General features: G+C 30.3%; 1 protein-coding gene across 1 annotated transcript in view; it reads left to right on the top strand.

Moving 5' to 3' along the window:
• Positions 1-22,029, top strand: part of LOC144845833 (uncharacterized) — a 126,864-nt gene extending 104,835 nt beyond the window's left edge. Inside the window, exons 12-33 of the mRNA XM_078703281.1 lie at positions 5,792-5,905; positions 6,654-6,767; positions 8,025-8,138; positions 8,396-8,626; positions 9,050-9,277; positions 9,538-9,670; positions 9,960-10,090; positions 10,261-10,397; positions 10,810-10,903; positions 11,175-11,251; positions 11,526-11,660; positions 12,173-12,289; positions 12,586-12,734; positions 12,977-13,112; positions 13,478-13,627; positions 14,143-14,242; positions 14,762-14,838; positions 15,067-15,201; positions 15,400-15,531; positions 17,772-17,923; positions 18,339-18,474; positions 18,804-22,029. Coding sequence (XP_078559407.1) covers positions 5,792-5,905; positions 6,654-6,767; positions 8,025-8,138; positions 8,396-8,626; positions 9,050-9,277; positions 9,538-9,670; positions 9,960-10,090; positions 10,261-10,397; positions 10,810-10,903; positions 11,175-11,251; positions 11,526-11,660; positions 12,173-12,289; positions 12,586-12,734; positions 12,977-13,112; positions 13,478-13,627; positions 14,143-14,242; positions 14,762-14,838; positions 15,067-15,201; positions 15,400-15,531; positions 17,772-17,923; positions 18,339-18,474; positions 18,804-18,905 — 2,894 coding nt within the window. The 3' untranslated portion in view covers positions 18,906-22,029. The remainder of the gene's footprint in view (positions 1-5,791; positions 5,906-6,653; positions 6,768-8,024; positions 8,139-8,395; positions 8,627-9,049; positions 9,278-9,537; positions 9,671-9,959; positions 10,091-10,260; positions 10,398-10,809; positions 10,904-11,174; positions 11,252-11,525; positions 11,661-12,172; positions 12,290-12,585; positions 12,735-12,976; positions 13,113-13,477; positions 13,628-14,142; positions 14,243-14,761; positions 14,839-15,066; positions 15,202-15,399; positions 15,532-17,771; positions 17,924-18,338; positions 18,475-18,803) is intronic.
• Positions 22,030-22,191: the final 162 nt, after the last annotated feature.

Genomic DNA, 22,191 nt, shown 5'->3' with positions numbered 1-22,191 from the left:
TAGAATGGCAGAGTGCATACCTCCACCTACTATAACATTTCCCTACATAAGATTTCTCTGGAAAATATATATATTTTGTTTTAAATTTCCTGCTTTATAAGCAACCATTTCTGCTTTGTATTCCAAAGCTTTTGGAGGCGCGCCTTTATAACTATGCCTTTTGTTTGTTAACATCTTTGATTGGCTGATTTGTTTTATTATGTAATTTTGTGACTTATATATGTTATCCTTTACAATTCTCTTCACCTGATGGGCTATGCCCGAAACATGTCGTACAAATAAACTTATATTGAGGCAGTTTTAACTTATTTGATCTTGATTTTTTTCTATATCCTGCCTATGCAGCTCTTTGATTTATATATATATAAATCCAAAGGCAAATTACTGAAAAAATGACAATGCTGTGGGTATCAGAGGCTGGATCTCAATGGAGATACAAAAAAAAAAAGAGAAAAACTAAATCAAAATGATAAAGTAAAACAGCCAAAAAAAGTATATTATATATTCCTTCACTTGCACTGATGAAGGGCTAGTGTTGCCCGAAAGTTCTCTAATTTTTCTGGCTGGATATTTTGTTATCTCTTTTTCTTTTCTCTTTTATCCCTTCCTCACTAGAAGCTTTCATTACTTTTAATTTTATTTTTAAGAAAAAAAACATTTCTTTCAGATATCTGTATGTTACAATCAGCATCTGGAGACCAAATTACATGTATGGGTGCCATTGCTAAATTAAGGTATTACTACAACAGCCAAACTTCAACCTGTACATCATTTGCTTATATATGTAATGGCAATGAAAATAACTTTGTTGATAAAAGTACATGTGAAACTACTTGTGATGGTAAATAACTTATTTTTCTATTTTCATATTATGACTTTTCGTATATTTTTTTTACTTTAGTATTCTTATATTTGCTCTAGCCCGCTACGTCACAAGAGATAAATCGTTCAGATATAAAGCAAGCAGCAGTTAGAGTACTAGACACTGACATTTTTGCGAAAAAGGATTCTCGACTATAATTTATAGGTACCAGCTGCTGGACCCAATAAACGTCTGGGAAAAGAGTCTAACGGTTGAACGACAAATCCCAAAGCATTTCTGGTATTTATGAGTCCCATGATATTACTGTAATTCGCTGTCAGATAATCATTGAATTATTATCAAAACAGTCCATCAAAGTTTTTGTTTGTAATAGGATACTTCACACTTGGTATCTAGGAGTGATGAAGTGACCCCCAGACTTGACCTTAGCAATAACAATAAGCGAGCAGCGTTTTTTGTAAGAAATATTTCTTGTTTAGGACTGTATTATAATCTCTAGGGAAAAATAAATTAAATATTAATACAAATAATGAATGTTTATGAGTGTAATGGTACAAATAATGGCATGAGGTGAATGATGAAAGGTTATATTTCAACGGGGCGAATTACATTATTATTACATTATTTGTACCATTACACGAATATAAAATATTAATTATTTGATTTATATAACATCTAAATAGATTCCTGTCATTTGAATCAAATAAAAGGTAGGCCTAGCTCCAAAAAAAGGGTTGATACTTCAAAATTGGTTAGAAGCATAAAACTTGGTATGGCAACTTGTATAAAAAATTCGCAACTTTCAAGATTTGAGGCCATTTAAAATTCGACATTTTGACCTCAGATTATGTCCGATTCTTTCTAGAAACACAAAAATAATGGCAAATGATGCAGAAGTACTACTTTCTATTCATGTTTAATAGAAACTTATGCATTTAACTCAATACTATAGGAGTTATTTAAAAATAATAGATCTGAACCTATTGGGCGAACCTTCTAAATGGAAAAAGATGCATTAATATGATATTTACTGTGTTGACCTTATAGTATTTATGTAAAAAAGAAATCATTATTATGATGTTTGTATCTTAAATTAAAAAATTACTGTAACCCACCCTCTCACAAAGATTTACTTAAAAGGCAAATGCAGTCACAGCTCTAAAGATCTAAAGGTTTGAAATAATATTACCGCGAAGAACATACTGTAAGGATGCGTGTTAACTAATGGTGTTATTGTGTTTAAGGATTGTTTCTTCTTTGACAAACTTTTGGAATATAGACCTGGAAAATTCACTCATTTAATGATACCGGTATAATGTTTTTCAGAGGATTAAAATTAGCTCCTTGTCAAGTAGACCGGGGTTCTTTTATCTTAAAAGTTGCGAATTTTTGATACAACTTGCCATACCAAGTTTTATGCTTCTAACTAAATTTGAAGTATTTTGGGTCTAAGGAGCCCACTATTCTCAAAATCATAATATTAAAAGTTTGCGATGCTACAATAAATTTAACGAAATTGACTTTTTAGTTGAATTAACCCAAACACCATGGGACCAAATTAAACAGCAAGGAGACATTGATGCCCAAGCCAAATGCTTTGAGGACATGTTCCTTAACGTTGTAAATAATCATGCACCTCTAAAAAGTCATAGAACAAAATCACCTCCTTGGCTTAACAATGAGGTTATAAATATGACAAGAGAGAGAGATAAGACCAAAAACACTAAACTGGCATTAAACTCTGGTGATAGTAGCATCTGGAATGATTTCCAAATTCTAAAAAAAAAATAACTTATTAATACGTTAATAAAAAAATGTGTTTATCTCAAATGCCATATCTGAAAGTAAAAATAATATAAAGAAGACATGGGCTAGTTTACAACATATTATACCATCTAACGACAAAACACTAATATTCTTAATATTAATACTGATGGTGGACTAACCACTGACCTCCAAACAGTCACCTCTGAATATTTTTTAGAAAAACTAAGCTAATTGTCAGTAAATAAGGCAACTGGTGGTGATACGATTACATCAAAATGAACAAAAAGAAATTGAATAAACAATACGGATAATAAAAAAAAATCTTATTTCGTTTCCCAAGGTGAGACTCGATCTCGGTACCTTGAATGCCATAGACACGAGCACAGACCACCGAGCCATACACAACTGACTACAAGTTGTAGAAAGATTCCTCTGTGTATTTACTATACAGTAACCACTTTGGTGCAGATAGATTATTACATACCGCAATGAATTATAATTTTTTACTATGATAACATCTTTAAAAATTAAAAAAAATGATGCACTGTCAAACTATCTACTTTTAACTTTAATATATGAACATTTTAAGAAAAAAAGTTAATTTTAAGTTTTGTTATTTCGGCCTAAGAAAAATGTCATAATTTGTTTGATTGTCGAATAATTTCATAATAAATCATATATATGATACATACACTTCAAGAAAATGAAATGAATAATAGGTGTTCCCAAGCATTCTGACGATCTATAATAATTTTAAAATTTATCGTATTTTCACCATTTTGTTAACTTCTACGTGCGTAGCCTGTCACTTTTGACATGCTCGTATAACGCAATTTCGAGCTGAAAAGTGAATAAAAAATGATATTACTAGAGAAAGGTTGTAAAACAGAAATCGGGCAAAAAGAGTGCGTATTAACATTTAACGCGCAGTGCGAGTGCAAAAATCTGGCAATTGCCTGAAACGTACTCTAATTTCATCAGAAATAAATATTGACAATTTTGATGCATGCGTTATATGCGCTACGCACGTAATTGTATTGCCATATGATGAAATATGACCTGAAATTTATGAGTACCAAATTTTGTTTAATTGTGATTCATGCTTGTGAAGATATGATTACAAATGTGATTTCGTTAAATCGTGCCTAGACCGCGTAATTTATGATTGCGCACCATGAAAACATAACCACATCGATTCCTGGCCATAAGGAATAAACTCTGAAAAATTGACTTAGCTAGATGAAACTGATATCAAGATAATTGACGGACAAAATAGTGCTAAGGAAAGAATAAATAAATAAATAAAGATTCTGACAGAATCAATAGGTTATATGAACCTAATGAGTTGACAACCGCTCCATGATATTATAAAACGTAACAAATGGAGTGAAATCCGAGTAGAAAATACTTTTAAATACTATTTAAAGATGTATTGTCCCTTTGACTAATTCCAAAAAAATAAAAATAAAAAGATTTCGAAAAAAAGTGGGTCATTTTGAAGTATCATAATAGTTATTAACTTTCACCAAAAATTAGTCGAAAAAAAAATCATTTAAAGGAAAGGAACACCCTGGGCTAAATGTGCCACTGTGCTTATAGATAAATGTAATAAAAACATGATTACAATGGTTCAATGTACAATAGTAAGCAATTTAGTTATAAAATAGACTTTTAAACGACAACATATCGAAAATTGAACAGCGCCATTTTGACAGGTTAAGAGCAATTATGTGACGTCAGATTAGGTAGACGCATTCAAGCAAATCCAAGCGTCCATCGTCTTAGTACAGTATTTCAATATGGAAGTGCGGGATATAACCATAAATAAAATCAATTAAATAGCCTAACATACTTAATATTTTCGGAATATGGCTTGGAGTTTTTATAATTCAGAAAATTTGGAACCAGAATATATAGAAAGGGAGTTAGTTTTGCATCGTGCTGATGAGGAAAAAAGAACATTCTCGAGCATAACAAGCCGTCGAAGAAAGGTGTACTTGCGGCCAGTGTATCTGTACTGTATGCCTTACACTAGGCCTAGAACTCGTGTTGAACAAAAATAAAGTAGACACTGCATCGTCAACAAACAGCCTCCGTTTGGAAGGTTTGTCAGTTAATTCCCCTACCAAATCCCATTTGAAACAGCTAGGCAATAAAAGTAACAATAGATTAACAATAGCTGAAAGATTTACGAATTGGCTTGCAGAAGAAAAGATCGATCGAAGGTTTGTTTACCAAGTCAGCGCATGCTCATACTGTGTCATCGCCGTCCTGCATGACCGCATGTCGCGTTATTAGCCAATCATATTAGCGGATTCACTTAGCCAATAGAAGCGCCGAATGCAACCGCGAATCTTAAAATGTTCGTCGGCCGTATCTGACGTCACAAACAGGCTGCCATGAGCACAAGATGGCGATTTTCAAATGTCTTGAAAACAGCTTTAAAATCCTGTTTACTAGAAAACTACAAATCCGATTTAAACATAAATTGTTCTGAATATTAAGTTGGTAGGGTTACTTTTATAATAGTTAGGTAAAATATTAGGTTGCTCCTTTCCTTTAACTGAAATTACAGACGTTTTTTTGTTCAAAAAATAACTTTGACTGCCAGTCAAAGTTTTTGAACAAAACATATCTCTCACAACGCAACGCGCTTGTTTGGCTACTCTGTATGCATAATCATAAAACCTCCTCGTGATCTGTGTGAAAACACCTTCTCAACTGTGACGAGTTGTAAACAATCCTATTTAGCATCATGCATAAATGCATACTCGTGGTTTGAAATCTTTGTTTACTTACGAAATGTAATCAAATTAATTTACCTGTTAATTACGTAAACTTGTTATTCTTGGCTCAAATTTTCGGCTTAAAGTGAATAACTTTAATATTACTTTGATATGGCCAATTTAAATTTAGAATATTTTGACCTTCATTTTTTGTGTTTCAAGGGACAATACATCTTTAAACTAAACCAGACATTCATTAGGTCTAGGGCCTAAATAAAATGAATACAGATAATGATAAAAAAAAATAGTAAAATTTACAATTCAATGAAACCACCAGTATTAAAGATCATTTTATTCCAAAGTTTTATACCTCAGTATGATAATATTATAGTGTATATAATATATTACAATATTTAATTAATTATAATATCATCAATAAATAAGTTTAAACTGTATCAATTCAACATTTTTTCAGCAAACAGTCCATGTAAAAGTTCTCCATGTCTCAACGGTGGTACTTGTAACAATTTAGCTACATCTTACTCATGTACATGTACAAGTTTCTATACTGGAACCATGTGTGAAACAGGTAAGTTTAAGGTTATATTAAAACCAACATAGTTGTGATATGTTAATATACACCAATGTTTACAATGCAGAGTAAACTTGAGTGTTTAGGACGGTAGGCAAAAGGAGACACTAGACGAAAGGATGTGGTAATACAAAATATTAATTTCCACATGTTGAAGAGCCCAGTACTGTCTTTAGTCTACTTTCGGTTTGGTCTGATAGACGGAGCAAAGTTTATGACGTCATTTTTAAACTTTCCAACAATAAATGACTGACCAGTACGAAGCGTATGCAGATTGTAATTTATTTTTGTTGAAAAATTAACTAAAACCTATATATGTGTAGACTGTGAATAGATCTAGATTTATTTAATTTAAAATTTAAAATGAACATCCTCGTAAGCTCCTTTTAAGGTTTTTATTAGGTGTTTTTTTAATTCATTCTTTTAAGGCTGCCTAAGACCTACAGGTATGGCTAACACAGTACGCCCACCAAGCCATTCAACAACCATCATGTACTGTTAAATTACTGTCTCCTTTTGTATACCATCCCAAGCTCACTAAGTACTATAGTGTTAATGTTTTGTTAACTGGGCTTTTTTTAGAATACTGCCATGTAGGAGCACCTTGAAACCTTGAAACCATACTTTTTTCAAGGTGATCATATGTATATAGTTGATTATTAAGTGATTATTAATATTACAAAACAAAAATATAGTGAATTTATCTTTTTACAACAATACAATTGAAATTCATATTTGTTTTCAGTTTACAGTCCATGTAACAGTTCTCCATGTGTCAATGGTGGTACTTGTACTATCTCTGGTATATCTTACATATGTACATGTCCAAGCCTCTATACTGGAACCACATGTGAAACTGGTAAGTCTACAAAATAAATATTAGAAACAGCCAAATCACATTAACTGAAGTTGCATACTGAAACATACAGAAATTAAAAACGCTATGTTTTTTAATATCTAATTAATTTTTATTACACAACTGATTGTATTCTTTCGTGTTTATCGATGAAATGTTCTGCCTTGTTAAATAGTATACAAAAAATAATGTTTATATTCGTGGAATGGTACAAATAATGCCATGAGGTGAATGATGAAAAGGTATATTTCAACATCGAACGCTAGCTATAGGTCTAGCCTGATGTTGTCTAGTTGCTGCATTAATTGTCTTTCTGTTTTTGCCAGAATCCGTTTAAATACAAATTGGTATTTTCGCTGAAAAGTTACAATTCTTCCATTTGTTTTGGCCTTCACGATCAATCGAAAAGTGGGTGAATTACAGAAGAAAAACGAAAATTTTAATCCATGTGCAATGCATGTTTGAATTTATAGCGTGCAGCTTATACTATTAGAATCAACTTATTTTTCACATTTTAAACTGTTGAAATATAACCTTTCATCATTCACGTCATAGCATTATTTGTTGCATTCCACAAATATAAACATCATTATTTGTTTTATATAACATCTAAATAGATTCCTATCATTTGAATTAGATTGAATAAAAGGTAGGCCTATATTGATTCACATTACAGTAACATTGATTTGGTTATTTGTAACATATTTACATTGCAAAACAATTATATATATATTTGATTGTTTATAATAAATTAAATATTGTATCTATTTAAATTTTATAAACATGCCTACTGTAGTGGTAATTACGGACGACCAAAGAATCTTCTACTGTAGGCCTAGGCCATTACGAAACTTTCGCCAGGCAACTGAAACTGATCTAGGCTAATTCTGGTTTTTTTTTCAATGAGTTGTTCCCATTAATTAATAAAAATCATACAAACGATCCAAAGCTAATTGAAATGCTTTTTATTTTCTAAATTAGTACATATATTTCTTCAAAAATGTACTTCCGTTGCAATTCCGATTCACACTCTTTTATCATCCCGGCAGAATTGCAAAATAGGCGGCACTGTTTGATTTCTAAAGTAATCGTAAAAAATATTTTTCGTAAGCAAAAATTTTTCATACAAGATAAAAAACTGTCTAATCAAATAATAAGTCTATAAAACTCTATTCTCACCATCCAACTTATAGACGTTCATTATTTGTATATCACTGAACAATAAATAAGTTTAGACTGTAGAAATTCAACCTTTTTCAGAAAACAATCCTTGTCAAAGTTTTCCATGTTTCAACCGTGGTACTTGTAACAATGGTGGTTCATTTTACACATGTACATGTACAAGTCCCTATACCGGAACCAGATGTGAAACAGGTAAGACTACAAAATAATATTGAGTTTATAATAAGACAAAGATGATTGTAAAAATGGACATTGAATGTGCAGATGAATATAAGTATCTGACAATAACTATTAAATTGGAATTGTACATAAAATATATTGTAAAGAAACATTCAATAAAGAAGGAAGATTTTTTTTATTAAAATTAGGTAATCTCCCCAGCAGATAGAAGAATATATATTTAAATTACAAAACGAATTGATATTGATGGTATTTATTTCTTCTATAAGATGGAACTCCCAGTGTATCTTGCCCCAATGATATAACCATGGATACAAATACAGGCCAAACTGAAGTGACCTGGGACGACCTCTCAGTCATTGACAATGTTGATACTCTGTCAGCTGCTTGTACTACACCTTCTGGTTCATTATTTAATATTGGTTCAACTAATGTTACTTGTAATGCTATGGATACTGACGGTAACACAGGAGAGTGTACCTTTACAGTTAATGTCAATGGTAAGTACTCTTATTTTTTAGAAAGGAATCATGACCTATTCTAGCTTGAATGGTAATTGTAGCATAAAAGATTATTCTCTGTTTTTCAATAGATAATATTTCATCCTTTGTAATCAAATCAATTATAGACAATACTTTATGAGGCTTTGGAGTGAGGTTGCATAAAAATATGATATATAAAACAAAAAAAAACTTATTATGCTCAAAATAAAGATGTGCTATAAAGAATCTTTTTTTTTATTTTGAAATACATTTTTTAGAAAAAGTCTAGCATACAGATGTTAACTAGGGTGAGGGGCATGATTCAAAATATAGCCAAATATGATTTGGAGACTGATCATATATCCCGGGACAAAGTGGGTTTACTGTAGTATAGTCTCAAATCACTTTTAAATATCTTAATCTAAGAAAATCTTTTTAAAGATGCTGGGACACCAACAGTAACATGTCCTGATAATTTCGAAGAAAGTACAAGTACAACTGTGACCTGGAATGACCCCTCAGTCACTGACAAAATTGATACTGGTCTGTCAGCTACTTGTACTCCATCTTCTGGTTCATCATTTGATATTGGTTCAACTGATGTTACTTGTACTGCTATGGATACTGCTGGTAATACAGGAAGTTGTAAATTTACAGTTTCTATAATTGGTAAGGTTTGCAATTAAAAATGTTTAGACAGTGAGTCAGTAACAATGTTGATATCTGTAACTGTAACTCCAGAATAAGTTTAACAAGTGATGTTAAAAATGAAAACTTGATTTTAATATCAAACATGCATCATATTTTTAATGTAGTGGCAATTCTGCTACTAGCACTATTCTCTATTTAAATTTATATTTGTCCTTGTATAGGCATATATCATATAATACATGCATAGTTATAATTCTGCTAGACTTCTTTGTTTACAGAGACTACAAGTAATCCTGGAAATTCAGATGATACTGAAAATACAGACGGTAGTAGTTCTGTAATGATAATTGTGATTGTTTTGGTTGGTGTTCTTTTTCTCTTGATTGTTGCTGTTGTACTGGTTTGGAAAATGTAAGTAAGGTTAAATTGTGAGGTTGTCTATCACAGCACCTCACATTACCTCATTTATTTCTGGAAGCAAAGAAACATTGTCTTTTTAAAGAATGTCTGGCCTTCAAACCCGACAATTTATTAACTTGTCATAATAATTTATTTCTATGCACCAATACGCTAATCATATGTATTATTAGTACACCGTTTTAACTGTACTTGTGTAGAAAAATGTTTTCATTTTGATGTATTTAAAAAAAATTGAATTGTACTGCAAAAAATTAAAAGTCATTTACCTTTTTGTACATAGGCGATCAAAAAGACAAAACATAAAGAGTCCAGGAGTTATCCCCATGTCAGCACCAAATGGGCTAAGATCTGGCAAGGAACCTGAGCAGACCAATAATGAGCTACTTGCTCTAGGAGCCACTAACAATCAAGGTAAACGGTATACATATAAATATTTAACCATGTTGTGGTGAGGCAAATGGATAAGTAGGTATCATGTTGTAAATCAATGGGTAACATGGTATCATGTTTTCAGCCAAATGAGATAATGTAAACTTCTAATAGATTATTGCATCAAGAATGTGTTATGGTTTTTGTTACAGAGGATTATTCCAACTATACACCTGATCCTGATCCATATGTAATCCAAGATTTCATACAGCTTGCGATACCAATACACAAACTAGCAGAGTATATTGAGGAGAAGAAAGCAAATGAACAACTTACGCAAGAATGGGAGGTAAAATATTGAAAGAAATCTTATTTTATTTAATAATCACTGAAGTAGTTGTCACACAGTTTGTATAAAAAACGTACTAGCATGATAATGTATGCTCACATGAGAGCCATTGTTAATGATGTGTGCACAGATTACATTAAATTTATTTTAGAAACACCAATATTAATTTTCAATATCATTACCCTACTCTACATACTGAAGTTATATTCTGCCACAGTCAAGTAAGTGTCACAGTCAAAATGCATTTGCTAAAATATTCATAACTGGCACAGTGTTTCTTTTGATTTTTGCCAATATAGATTTTGATTTGTATTGTGTTTGACATGTTTAATATAAAGTCATGGATGTTTGGTATAAAATAGGATATTGTGTAAGAATTTAGCAGAACTTTGAAATTTGGTTTTGTTTTTAGTCTCTTCCGGAAGGTATTAAAACCGATGCTCGTAAGTCTGTTGGTCTGGAATCAAATAATGCAACCAAGAATCGTTATCGCAATGTTATTCCTTGTAAGTATTTGCGACTCTGGGAAATATTCTAGCCCTGTGTATTTTTATCCTGTGGGATTCTTGATGAATATATTATTTATGCAGAACATGTAGATATAAAATAAATATATTTAGACAGTTATATTCCAATGATTATCAGTTGTTTGAGAAATCAAACACGGCCTTTGCACTAAAAATGTAATAAATTCAACATATAATTCAACAATGATCAAATATCATGAATTATAATAATTATTTTTATGAATGTAAAATAAAAATATTTCTTATTTAGATGATGAGCATCGTGTTGTCCTTGATGTGATAAATGACAATCCATATTCTGATTACATCAATGCTTGCTTTATTAAGGTATGTCAATTCAATGGTCTGAAACAGTTTTGGGTGTTTGATTGATTAATAGATATATTGTGTATTCATCATCATTTCAGCAAGAGAAACGTCTCCTCAGAGACTGAGCCTATCCTTTTCTGTCCTGCACAGCTCTAATCCAGCATAGGTGCAACAATCTCATTCCTAAAATAGATAAACAACAGTTTTGCCTATACATTCTCCATTAATTAACATTAAATTAATTAATAGATATTTAGTTAGAAACATGTGTGTTTTGCATAATCATTTATAGGGATTTGTGAAGGAAAATGAATACATTGCGGCACAAGGACCAAATAAATCAACCGTTGTGGACTTCTGGAGAATGATCTGGCAGGAGAATGTGTCTGTTATTATCATGACAGCAAACCTAGTTGAGGATGGGAAGGTAGTATAATTATTTTTTTCTTTCTAGATCAGTACGATTACACTGCATCAATTGCAATGAAATCTTGTTTGTCATTAGATTGAAGCATTCTCCTGCATATTGATATTGTTTTGTGAACCTCTCATTTTAAGAGAGTTCCTCTGTTTTAAAAGAAAGAACCAGCAACTTAGACTTGAACATGAATTCTATCACTTGAGTAGCAGATTATTACAAACAAATATTGTTTACCGTAAAACCTTTAATTGAAGCCCATGAGCTTCTTCTTAAGGACTCTTGGGTGAGCTTCACAAAAAAACCCCAAATACATTTTTGAGATAGACTTCTTTTCGAGGTTTTACGATATATTACTTTATCTTAAAAAGTAAAAAAAAAATTTTATTTGTTACCACATTCAGAATGTGATTTTAAATACTGTAAAATGCTTTTTTTACTGAAATATAGAAATGACATACATTTCAATTTTTGTGGTTATAATTGTCAGTTTTTTATTTGTTATTTATATATATTTGTAGAATAAATGCACACAATACTGGCCAGAAAACGTAAACAAATATGGAGAGTTAAATGTTTCTTTCTTGAAGGAAACTTCTAAAACATCTTATCTTACAAGGAAACTTAAAGTAGTGAAGGTAAGATATTTCAGGTTACTGTAAAAAAAAAAACTGTAATATGGACCAGTGTAATTTAAAAAAAAAACCAATTTAATATGCAACTGTATGGAAATTACTCTATAAATTACCAGTTCTAACATTGCTGTAAATAGTAGTCTCAGATTGATTTGTGTTTGGATCTCAGCTGATTTGAATTTTACAAGCAAAATTCAATTCAATTTGTACGAGTGCATGTGAAAACTGGTTAAAAAGTGGTAGTGGTATTACCTAGTTTTTTACTAGTGTTGTTAATTTCCTCATAAATTATTTTTCAGGGTACAGAAATAAGATTTGTTAAGCAATACCACTTCTTTGTATGGCCAGATAAGAACATACCTCGATCATCATCACCAGTCATCAATATGTTAAATGTTATACACAACGAAACGCCATCAAATGCTGGACCAATATTAGTACATTGCAGGTAATAGGACAATAAGTAATAGATTTTAAAGTTTTTTAATATAAGAGAAAAATATAATATATTAATTATGCATGACGTTGATCAGGTTGATAAAATGTAAATAAATAAACTATAAATGTAATATTGCAAGTTGATATGAAGACAAGAGTTTTTTTAGTCAGATTGAAGAGGGTCCATTCAAGCATGAGGTTATACTTCATCACATGCAATGTATATAATGTAATGTAAATTATTTCTTATAGTGCTGGTGCTGGTAGAACAGGAGCGATAATAGCAATTGACGCTATGATGAAAATGGCAACTGAAACTGGAGAGATTAACATTCTAGAATTTGTGAAAGATATGCGTGAACGCAGACCAAACATGGTTCAAACACCGGTAACTACTATATTAACTAGATTTACATTAACTTAATTTTGATATATTGTTCATCACTAGTTTTACTTTTGGACTAAAAGACCAAAATGAAGACCGAAAAAAAAATGTATGGCAAACATAAAAAAAGGAAACAGAACATTTTACATGTGGACCTTTACACATGCTTGCTTAAAAACATACAGAGTGGCGGACACAAGTGAGACGTGCAATGTCTAATGACGATTATCGTTTAAGATGATGATATTTACTTTTAAGCTATATATTTATATGATTGATAAATCAGAAAATTACTTTACACAAGATAAAACCAGCTTTTAGTATCCTGAAAAAAACAATGTTCCAAATGTTTTTGTTTTTTTTTGTAGTTGCAGTACTTGTTTGTATATAACACTATTCTAGAGTTTGTTCTCTTTGGAGACACATCACGTGCTGCATCAGACTTCAAAGAACATTACCAGAAACTCAGGGCTATCAACCCCAAGTCTAAAAAGTCATATATTGCAGATGAGTTTGAAGTAAGTTTATTTTTAAAAATGATTATGGATGTAAGGTACATATAAAAAACCAAAACCTTAACCATGAGGGCATCTAGAATAACTCCTTGTCTTGACAAACAATTTAAAAGAATCAACTTGAATATGAGCATATTGCACATTGATAAGAACATAATACTGTAAATGTTCACACACACTAGAGTACATGAAACAGAGTTAAGCTAATCTGAATCATATCTGAGTTACAACCAACGTATGTGATCAGTTACCCCCCTTATACCTCTGTTAACTCTGATGTAATTCTGATGTACCTCCAACATAACATAAGGTTTCAGAATTGACATGCGATGTACCTTTAATTCTTAGATTTCAGAATTGACTTCTCATTGGATTGCAACTACAGAAGTATTTTTTTGTGTATCAAATTTACTCATCTGCACTATTGAAAAAAAACCTTGTACATCTTTTGAATGTACCCTTTACCTGTATGGTCATTGCAACTTTATATTAAACCAATTATTTGATTTGTTTATCAGGCACTTCAAGGTTTATCATCAATTCTTGGTGGTCATAAAATTACTGGTGGATTCCGACCTGAAAACAGAGACAAAAACAGATATCCTGATTTGGTGCCTTGTAGGTTCAGTCTATTACTTTCATTTTTTTCATAATTTTTTTGTCAGGAAGTTGAGCAATTGTTTCCTGGGATACATTTAATTTTATTTCATAATATTTTACCGGGGTTGCCCCATTTAATTGGCAACTGTTTAAAGACCCCATTTACACTTACAATTGGGTACTGGGTTGCTCCAGGACTGGGTCCAAATTTAATTGATTGAGCCTAATCCAGTGTGTTGGCCACGGTTCACTGCATAAACTGGCGGCCCAAGCATAAAAGCTGTTCCTGGACCCAGGCCCTGTCCTGTGATTGCCCAAATTATAAGTGTATATGGGGTCAATGATAGTTGATGATGTCCAAATGTTTAAATATTAACCGTAAGAATTTTTGATGCACATTCATGTTTAAAGATATTTGTTATGTTTAAGCTATCACAAGAACATCCCTTGAAAGAAATAAATAGGATGGTTATTATATGTCTACATTTATGCCTTACCATGTGCGACATTTAATTATGGATAATTTGTCTTGTTTAGTTGACCGTAATCGACCATTCATTATGACTCCAGGTGAAGATGGACCATCAGATTACATAAATGCTTCCTTCTTTGATGTAAGTAAAATATCCAGGGGTAAGATATCCCAGCTACTTTGTAGCTTATAAATCCACAAGCTGAATATTCCAGCTGTTCTGTAGCTGATATATCCAGATATCCAGAACCCTCTGTAACAAATTAAAATTATATCTATATCTATATCTACATCATAATATTTACAATGTTAGAATGCATGGTTGAAAGGTAAGAATGGTGGATCTTATCTTGTCTTTTTTTATTTTCAGAGTTTTGATAAAAAGGACATGTTTATTGGTACTCAAACTCCGATGGAAAACACTATTGAAGACTTTTGGAGAATGGTGGTTGACTACAACTCACGGGCTATTGTCGTTCTCACTGACATGGTGAACCGAGATAGTGTATGTATTATCTAAGATCATTTTATCACTATACTAACCTGTGCATAAGGCTTATGTTGTAGTTAAGCCTCTCCCAATGTTGTGGTTATTTATCCTTTCTCTCCTTATCCTCTCCATTCATTTAAGTATTCTTATTGTTATTATAATATTGTATATAAGTATTGTAACTAACTAATTTGTGTTATTATATTTCTTTAGACTGTAGCAGAGTTCTGGCCAGAATTGAATCTGCAATTCAGTTTCAAGTACCTGACAGTATCTTCATTAACAAGTGAAAAATTATCAAGACATATTAACATTCACTCATTTGATATTACAAAGAACGATGAGGTATGCTTTCATTATCTTGTTCATTCTGCAAAATCTTCAAATCTTCAAATTTGTATTTCTAATTTATTGTATTCATTTTTATTATTTATTTTAAGGTAGGCTATAGCAATTACTGTGTTGTTTACATGCAAAAAAAAAAATATTATTAAAAATAAAATGTAAAATGTATGGCTATGTTTTAATGTATTTTTATTTTTGCTGTAGGCATTTGTAAATTGTGGGATATGTGGCATTTAACATTCTTCCATCTCAAATTAAGCATTTGTTAAGCACTATATTTCTGATGTTTTATTTATATGATGTTTATTTTTAGTATTTTATCATTTGTGATGCTTTATTGTTTGCCGTATAAGTATAAATCTTGGTTGTGAAAAATATAGAAGCATATAACATTATTAATATCTACCAACATACATACAGATATGACTATCCATCATTCATTCAATCAGACCTGTATACCAACTTATCTAGTGCGTCATTGGCCGTATTTCCGCAGCCAAAAATTAACCAATAATTAATCGATAAAAAGTACTGATAATTAACTGATAAACTGCCTGTGGAAACGAGGTTTCCACAGGCAGATAAAAAAATAATAACTATCTCATTCAAATCGGAAGATTAGTTGATAAATTTGATAATTGTTAACCTTTGACCTGAAGGACATATTGTTGCATTGCAATTGTTCGTAAATTTTTGTATTGGTTGCGGAAACACAGACATTGTCAAAAAGCAGGTTATTTAATTTAGAAATAATTCTTTATTAAAAATATTTCAAAATAAATTTAAAAGCAGATAAATTTGCATCATAGAAATATTAAAATTAAAACTTTATTGAAGAAACTTATAAATGTGAAAACTACAAAACATTTATATCAACATTTATATCCATATTTATATCAACATTTATATCCATATTTATATCAACATTTATAGCAACATTTATATCAACATTCATAGCAACATTTATATCAACATTTATAGCAACATTTATATCAACATTCATAGCAACATTTATATCAACATTTATAGCAACATTTATATCCATATTTATATCAACATTTATATCAACATTTATATCAACATTGATATCAACATTTATATCAACATTTATAGCAACATTTATATCAACATTTATATCAACATTTATATCCATATTTATATCAACATTTATATCAACATTTATATCAATATTTATAGCAATATTTATATCAACATTTATATCCTTTAATATCCATATTTATATCCATATTTATATCAATATTTATATCAATATTTATATCAATATTTTTATCAACATTTTTATCTATATTATATCAACATTTTTATCAATATTTATATCCATATTTATATTAACATTTATATTAACATTTTTATCAACATTTGTATCAATATTTTAACTGTGAGTGACAAGAAAGTGTGTCAATCTTACATTAACAAACAACATTTTATTCAAAATTTGCATAAATAAAATTGATGTTAGGCCTAATATTTAAATTATTTATATTGATATGTTTGTGTTTTTGTTTCAGCTTTTGTGTTTCCTTGTGGCTTAAGCTGAGCGTCTAGCTTGATGGCTGCATATTCCTTCCCTCCTTAGTGTTTCCTTTCTTTATTTCTGGTGGTTGGTTTATTTATCATTTATTCTGCATGTTTAGAAAATGTTTTACAAAGTTGCCAAGAAAAGTGTTTTTAAGCTAAGCCAAAATGAGTGCTAATTTGTTAATATCTATTAACAATTTTATTTTAAGGCTAGATCTCATAGTAGACTATTTTTACTGAGCATTGTCTGCGTAAAACAGCTGCCTATGCTTTTCCAATCCATCAACTACTGTACTTACAGTGTGTATTTTATAATGAGCATTTTAGAAAAAAACATTGATGAGCACAACTTGTTGTTTGCACTGTATGGAAAAGAACAATGAAAAAAAAAAGCAATAATGCTTACAAGTTATGAGACAATTTTCTTTATAAAAAAATGTGCTGTTTTATTTTATCTCCACAATTATTTTCTCGGCAACCTAAAATATTTCTCTAGTATGATAGAAATGTAACGTTCCTTTTAGTTTTATTTTTCACATCGCTTGTTCTATTGTAGAAAACCTTCTTCATCTTTCTTCATTCAAAACATTGTTTATTATTAGTATTCATTCATTTAATTCATATTAGAACACTAAACCTGTAGTAAATGTTAAAAATACCTTTTTTTTCTTCACTAATTTTATTTTGTGTTTGCAAAAAAGAAAAAGTCCTTGGAAGTGAAGATCTTCGAGTTTCTTGGCTGGCCAGCCAACAGCTTCACACCAAAATCAACAGCAGATTTTCTACAGCTTGTTACTGTAGTTAACAATTGGCAATCAGAAATAGAAGACCCTACTATGGTTGTTATGTGCTTGTAAGTAAAGAGTGTGGGAACATGAAGGAATCCAATTAAAACCATACTATTCTTTAAACAACCTCCAATAATGAGTATAAAAAGAAAAAAGAAAGATAACTATGAAAGAAAATTTTCTTTTAGTTTTTTGCGTTGTCTGTACCTCTAATTAAAGACTTCCTCTATAATTAAAGAGTAAATGAATGAAACGACCATTAATTGGTACTTCCAATTCTAAAGGCACAGAGAGTATGCAGTTACTACCACTGTAATGTTTGTTGCATGTGCAGTCACACACCAAGATGTTTACTGACAGAATACTTGGATCGTGATTTAGTTCTTTGTGCTCACACATACGATTTTAAGAATTAAAGTCCACTCTTATTAAAATTGTTATGTTCTTTATTCTTATTTTTATTCAATTTTACTTAATCAGAGATGGTTTGGGGCGTACTGGAGTGTTCTGCGCAACTATGTCCAGTCTTCGTAGATTACTTGAGGAGCAGACAGTTGATATATTGCAGAGCGTTAAGTTGTTGAGAAACAACAGGTTAGGGATGGTACAGACATTGGTAAGTTCTTCTATTTTCTTATTTGCTATTGACATGATTGATGCATTAAAAAATAATCATGATATTGCATGAAATCAAGTTTTTACCTGTTTAAGAATTTTAATCAAATTTTCATTTCTTCGATAGCAAGAATATGTTTACCCAAAAATGTTTTCAACTGTTTTTTAATTTGGTTTTCCTTATACAAAAAACAAGTAAGCACACCCAGTCGTGATCCTACTCTGAGGCTACAGTGGGCATGTAGAGGGCTTAAACCTCAGTTCCATACCTTTGTTTTTTAGACAATTGTTATTTGTGCTAAATTATTTATCTGTTTCTTTATTGTATAGTCACAATATGAGTTTGTTTACAAAACAATACTTGAGCACTTACTTGCCTTTGAAGTGTACGACAATGTTCCACAAGAAGAAGCGCTGTACGCAAACGTTTAATTTAAGATGTGCTGACACAAAATGTGAAGGTTTTTATGAAATACAAGACAAGATTATGTGTAAACACTTTACATGCAGGTAGTTTTAAGACATTTAGAGTGTGTAAAGTAAAAAGAAAAAAAATGACTTTGTACAGTAAACTTTTCAAACATTTGTGGTTTCTTTTTCAAACTTTTTTTGTACTTTTATAACTTAGTAGAATCTTCAGGATCTAGTGAAATGTGTTAATGAAGATTGCCCTCAATATTTTGTGAGGTGCAACTTCCTAACTTTTTATTTTCCAAAAAAAGAAAGAGTTCTTATTGTCTGAAGAGCAATGCTTATAACATCAGTCATACAATATTAATTCAATAGTGCTTTCAAATCAGTTGTCTATTGGTTGGGTATCTGCATATAACATAAAATATAATTTGTGTTACGGTTGGTGAGGTTATATTCTCCCTATCTATTAATTATATATTTATTTCAGCATTATGCTGAATAGTTTAGGGCCTGTATCTTTCCATTAGAATTTAATAATTATATAATAATATGGCAAAGTATAACTATTGATTATTTTCCTTATGCCCAGTCGGCATTATTCAGAAACTATGGTAACCATTTCTAATAATAAACATGCTAGAATGATGCTTCCTCAGCATACCTCAGTGTGTAAACTGGTTTGTTTTAATCAGTCCACAGCTGAGGTGGTTGAATATCCATTTACCAACTTTTATACACGAAAACCACCCTTTTGAGTGTGGTATAAAAAATTAATAATTTATAAATTATCTTTACGCTTTAATCAACTTAATATTATTTTTACCACCGTTTACAAAATAAAAACTTTTGATATAAACATTTCTTACATAATTTCTACAATATAAATCAGTATATTTTGTTTTCATGACTTTAAAAGTTTACACACAACAAATATTTTTACAAAAAAAAATAATTTTCATAGAATTCTTGAATATATTTTATTGAAAAGTCATAAATTTGTTGTAAACACAGAAAATTCTTGTAATTTTTTACTTAAAATTAATAGAAATTGAAGGAGTTCATATTAAATTTATTAATAAATAAACTGTATCATATTGTACTACTAACATAAAACATTAATAATCATATTTGGGGCTTGGATGGGAGAACTGGTGTAAACAACAACAATTCCTATGTTGTGATGTACAGTAGCTTAAATATGTATAAAACAATACAATATACATTTTGAAAAAATAATATGCTTCTAGTGTTTGGGATTCCTGGTTATAATAACAAATAAATATAATAAATAGTATTATTATTTTATTTTAGTTGTTTCTATATATTGTTTAAATGTTTGCCATATCATGTTCCTACCGTTTCTTGTTATCATTTATAGTTTTATATAATTTGTAATAGGTATTTATAGTTAATTTGGTGCTTTTATAAGATCAATGAAACTACTTTGTATAAATGCCTTTTGTATTATAGTTTTATTTTGTATACTTTATAAAGTACAATATATTTTTTACAAATTTCTTTTATATATTCCTGTATTGTCTATATTTTATACTACAAAAGTCATTATTTTGGATCTGTAGTTAAATATCATTTAAGGTATTGGATACTTCATTTATGCTATATACTGTAAATACAGTAAATTTGTCAATTTGTGCTTGGTCACATCAAGGCTGATTTGTAGCCTTGGTCAAATGCTTATTTATAATACTTAAAATTAAGCAAACATATAGTTGACATTGACGGGAAAATGGTTTAATACAATCATTTTCACAAATTTGTTTTGAAATGTAGCTTTTTAAGAATTTAAGCAAATTGTTTCGTCAAATATGTGTCTCGTGCCTATATTTAGTCAATATATTCCATAATTTATATTCATGTTTTCCCATAATACCATAACCAAGATTTGCTCATTATATGACCAAATATAGTAATTATATGTCTATATATAGTAATTATATGCATTGTATATGCATGAAATGATGTTAGCTGTCAATTCACACACTGATTGAAAACGAAGATTTATAAAATTTAAAAAGTTTTAAATAGATTTAGGCTTTTTAAATATTGTCATTTTGAAAAGAATACCGTACTTAAAGTTTGTCTTCCTTTGTGATGGTAAATTTGTACTACTATTTATATTAACTCTTTATAAAGAGAAAGAGTACAATCTTACTGTCTTGAGTTTGTACTACTATTTATATTAACTCTTTATAAAGAGAAAGATTACAATCTTACTGTCTTGAGTTTGTACTACTATTTATATTAGCTCTTTATAAAGAGAAAGAGTACAATCTTACTGTCTTGAGTTTGTGCACACATTAATACACCGGTCGGTGTTGTGTGTATAAACTCTGGAGTGTGGCTAGACGATGTGAAACTTATTAATGTCAAAAGCCAACTTATTTTTTTGATATCAAAGAAACTGTTGGTGTTTTGATGTGGAATCACGCCATGTTTGTTGTTGTATTGAGTACAGAATGTGTCGCACATCATAATAATAATGATAATTTCATTGAACAAAATTTCATTTAATGCAATTTTTGTGGGTATTATATTGAAATGTACATTCCAATTTTATCAAAAAGCGACTGTTGTTTGTGGTATTTATGTAAAAATTGTGTCGATGTTGTACTTATTGTATGGTGAATATTTATATTGTGACTTATTTATCAATGGTGTTTATGTTGGTATTGTTGTTGCACTGCAGTTTATATGCTGAATTTGTTAGCCAAGTTGTAAAATTCATACTTTATCTTCGGCAAAAACAGAATTTGTAATAATAGCTAAAAATCTATCGAGCAAGATTTTTAACTAATGTAGAGGCCTACAGAAATAGATTCTGAAATAATGTTGGTCTTCCACGTTTTTATATTTCTATTTTTTGGCAATATAATGAAATTTCAATGTAATTTCTTTCAGTGTTTGTGATTGGATTTAAGGTTCATTGACTTCAGGTCACAACACCGCTGCCGATTCATCTTACTTAAATCTCATTTTCACTCACAGTTTAGGAGAATATTAGTTTTATAATACACATTTTGTAACAATACATATACATATATGGTATTGTTTATAATTGGCTCTTTTTATGTACGTTTTGTGAAATATATAATTTTTTATTCATTAAAAAAGCAATAATAAGCATCGTTATTTCTTTTTTTTCTGGAAAAGAATGACATGGGACCTGAATAAAGCTTTAAACACAGTATGACATTTAACAAGGCCATATACATGGCTGCAGTCGCGTGCTCAAGTTAGTGTTTACCGACCGACCGACATAGTGAGCTGTAGAGACTAAAAACAC

This window comes from Antedon bifida, chromosome 6 (genome assembly GCF_963402885.1).
Source record: "Antedon bifida chromosome 6, ecAntBifi1.1, whole genome shotgun sequence".
Taxonomy (NCBI): domain Eukaryota; kingdom Metazoa; phylum Echinodermata; class Crinoidea; order Comatulida; family Antedonidae; genus Antedon; species Antedon bifida.
Note: the sequence above shows the minus strand (reverse complement) of the source record. Positions and strands in the feature narration are given on the sequence as shown.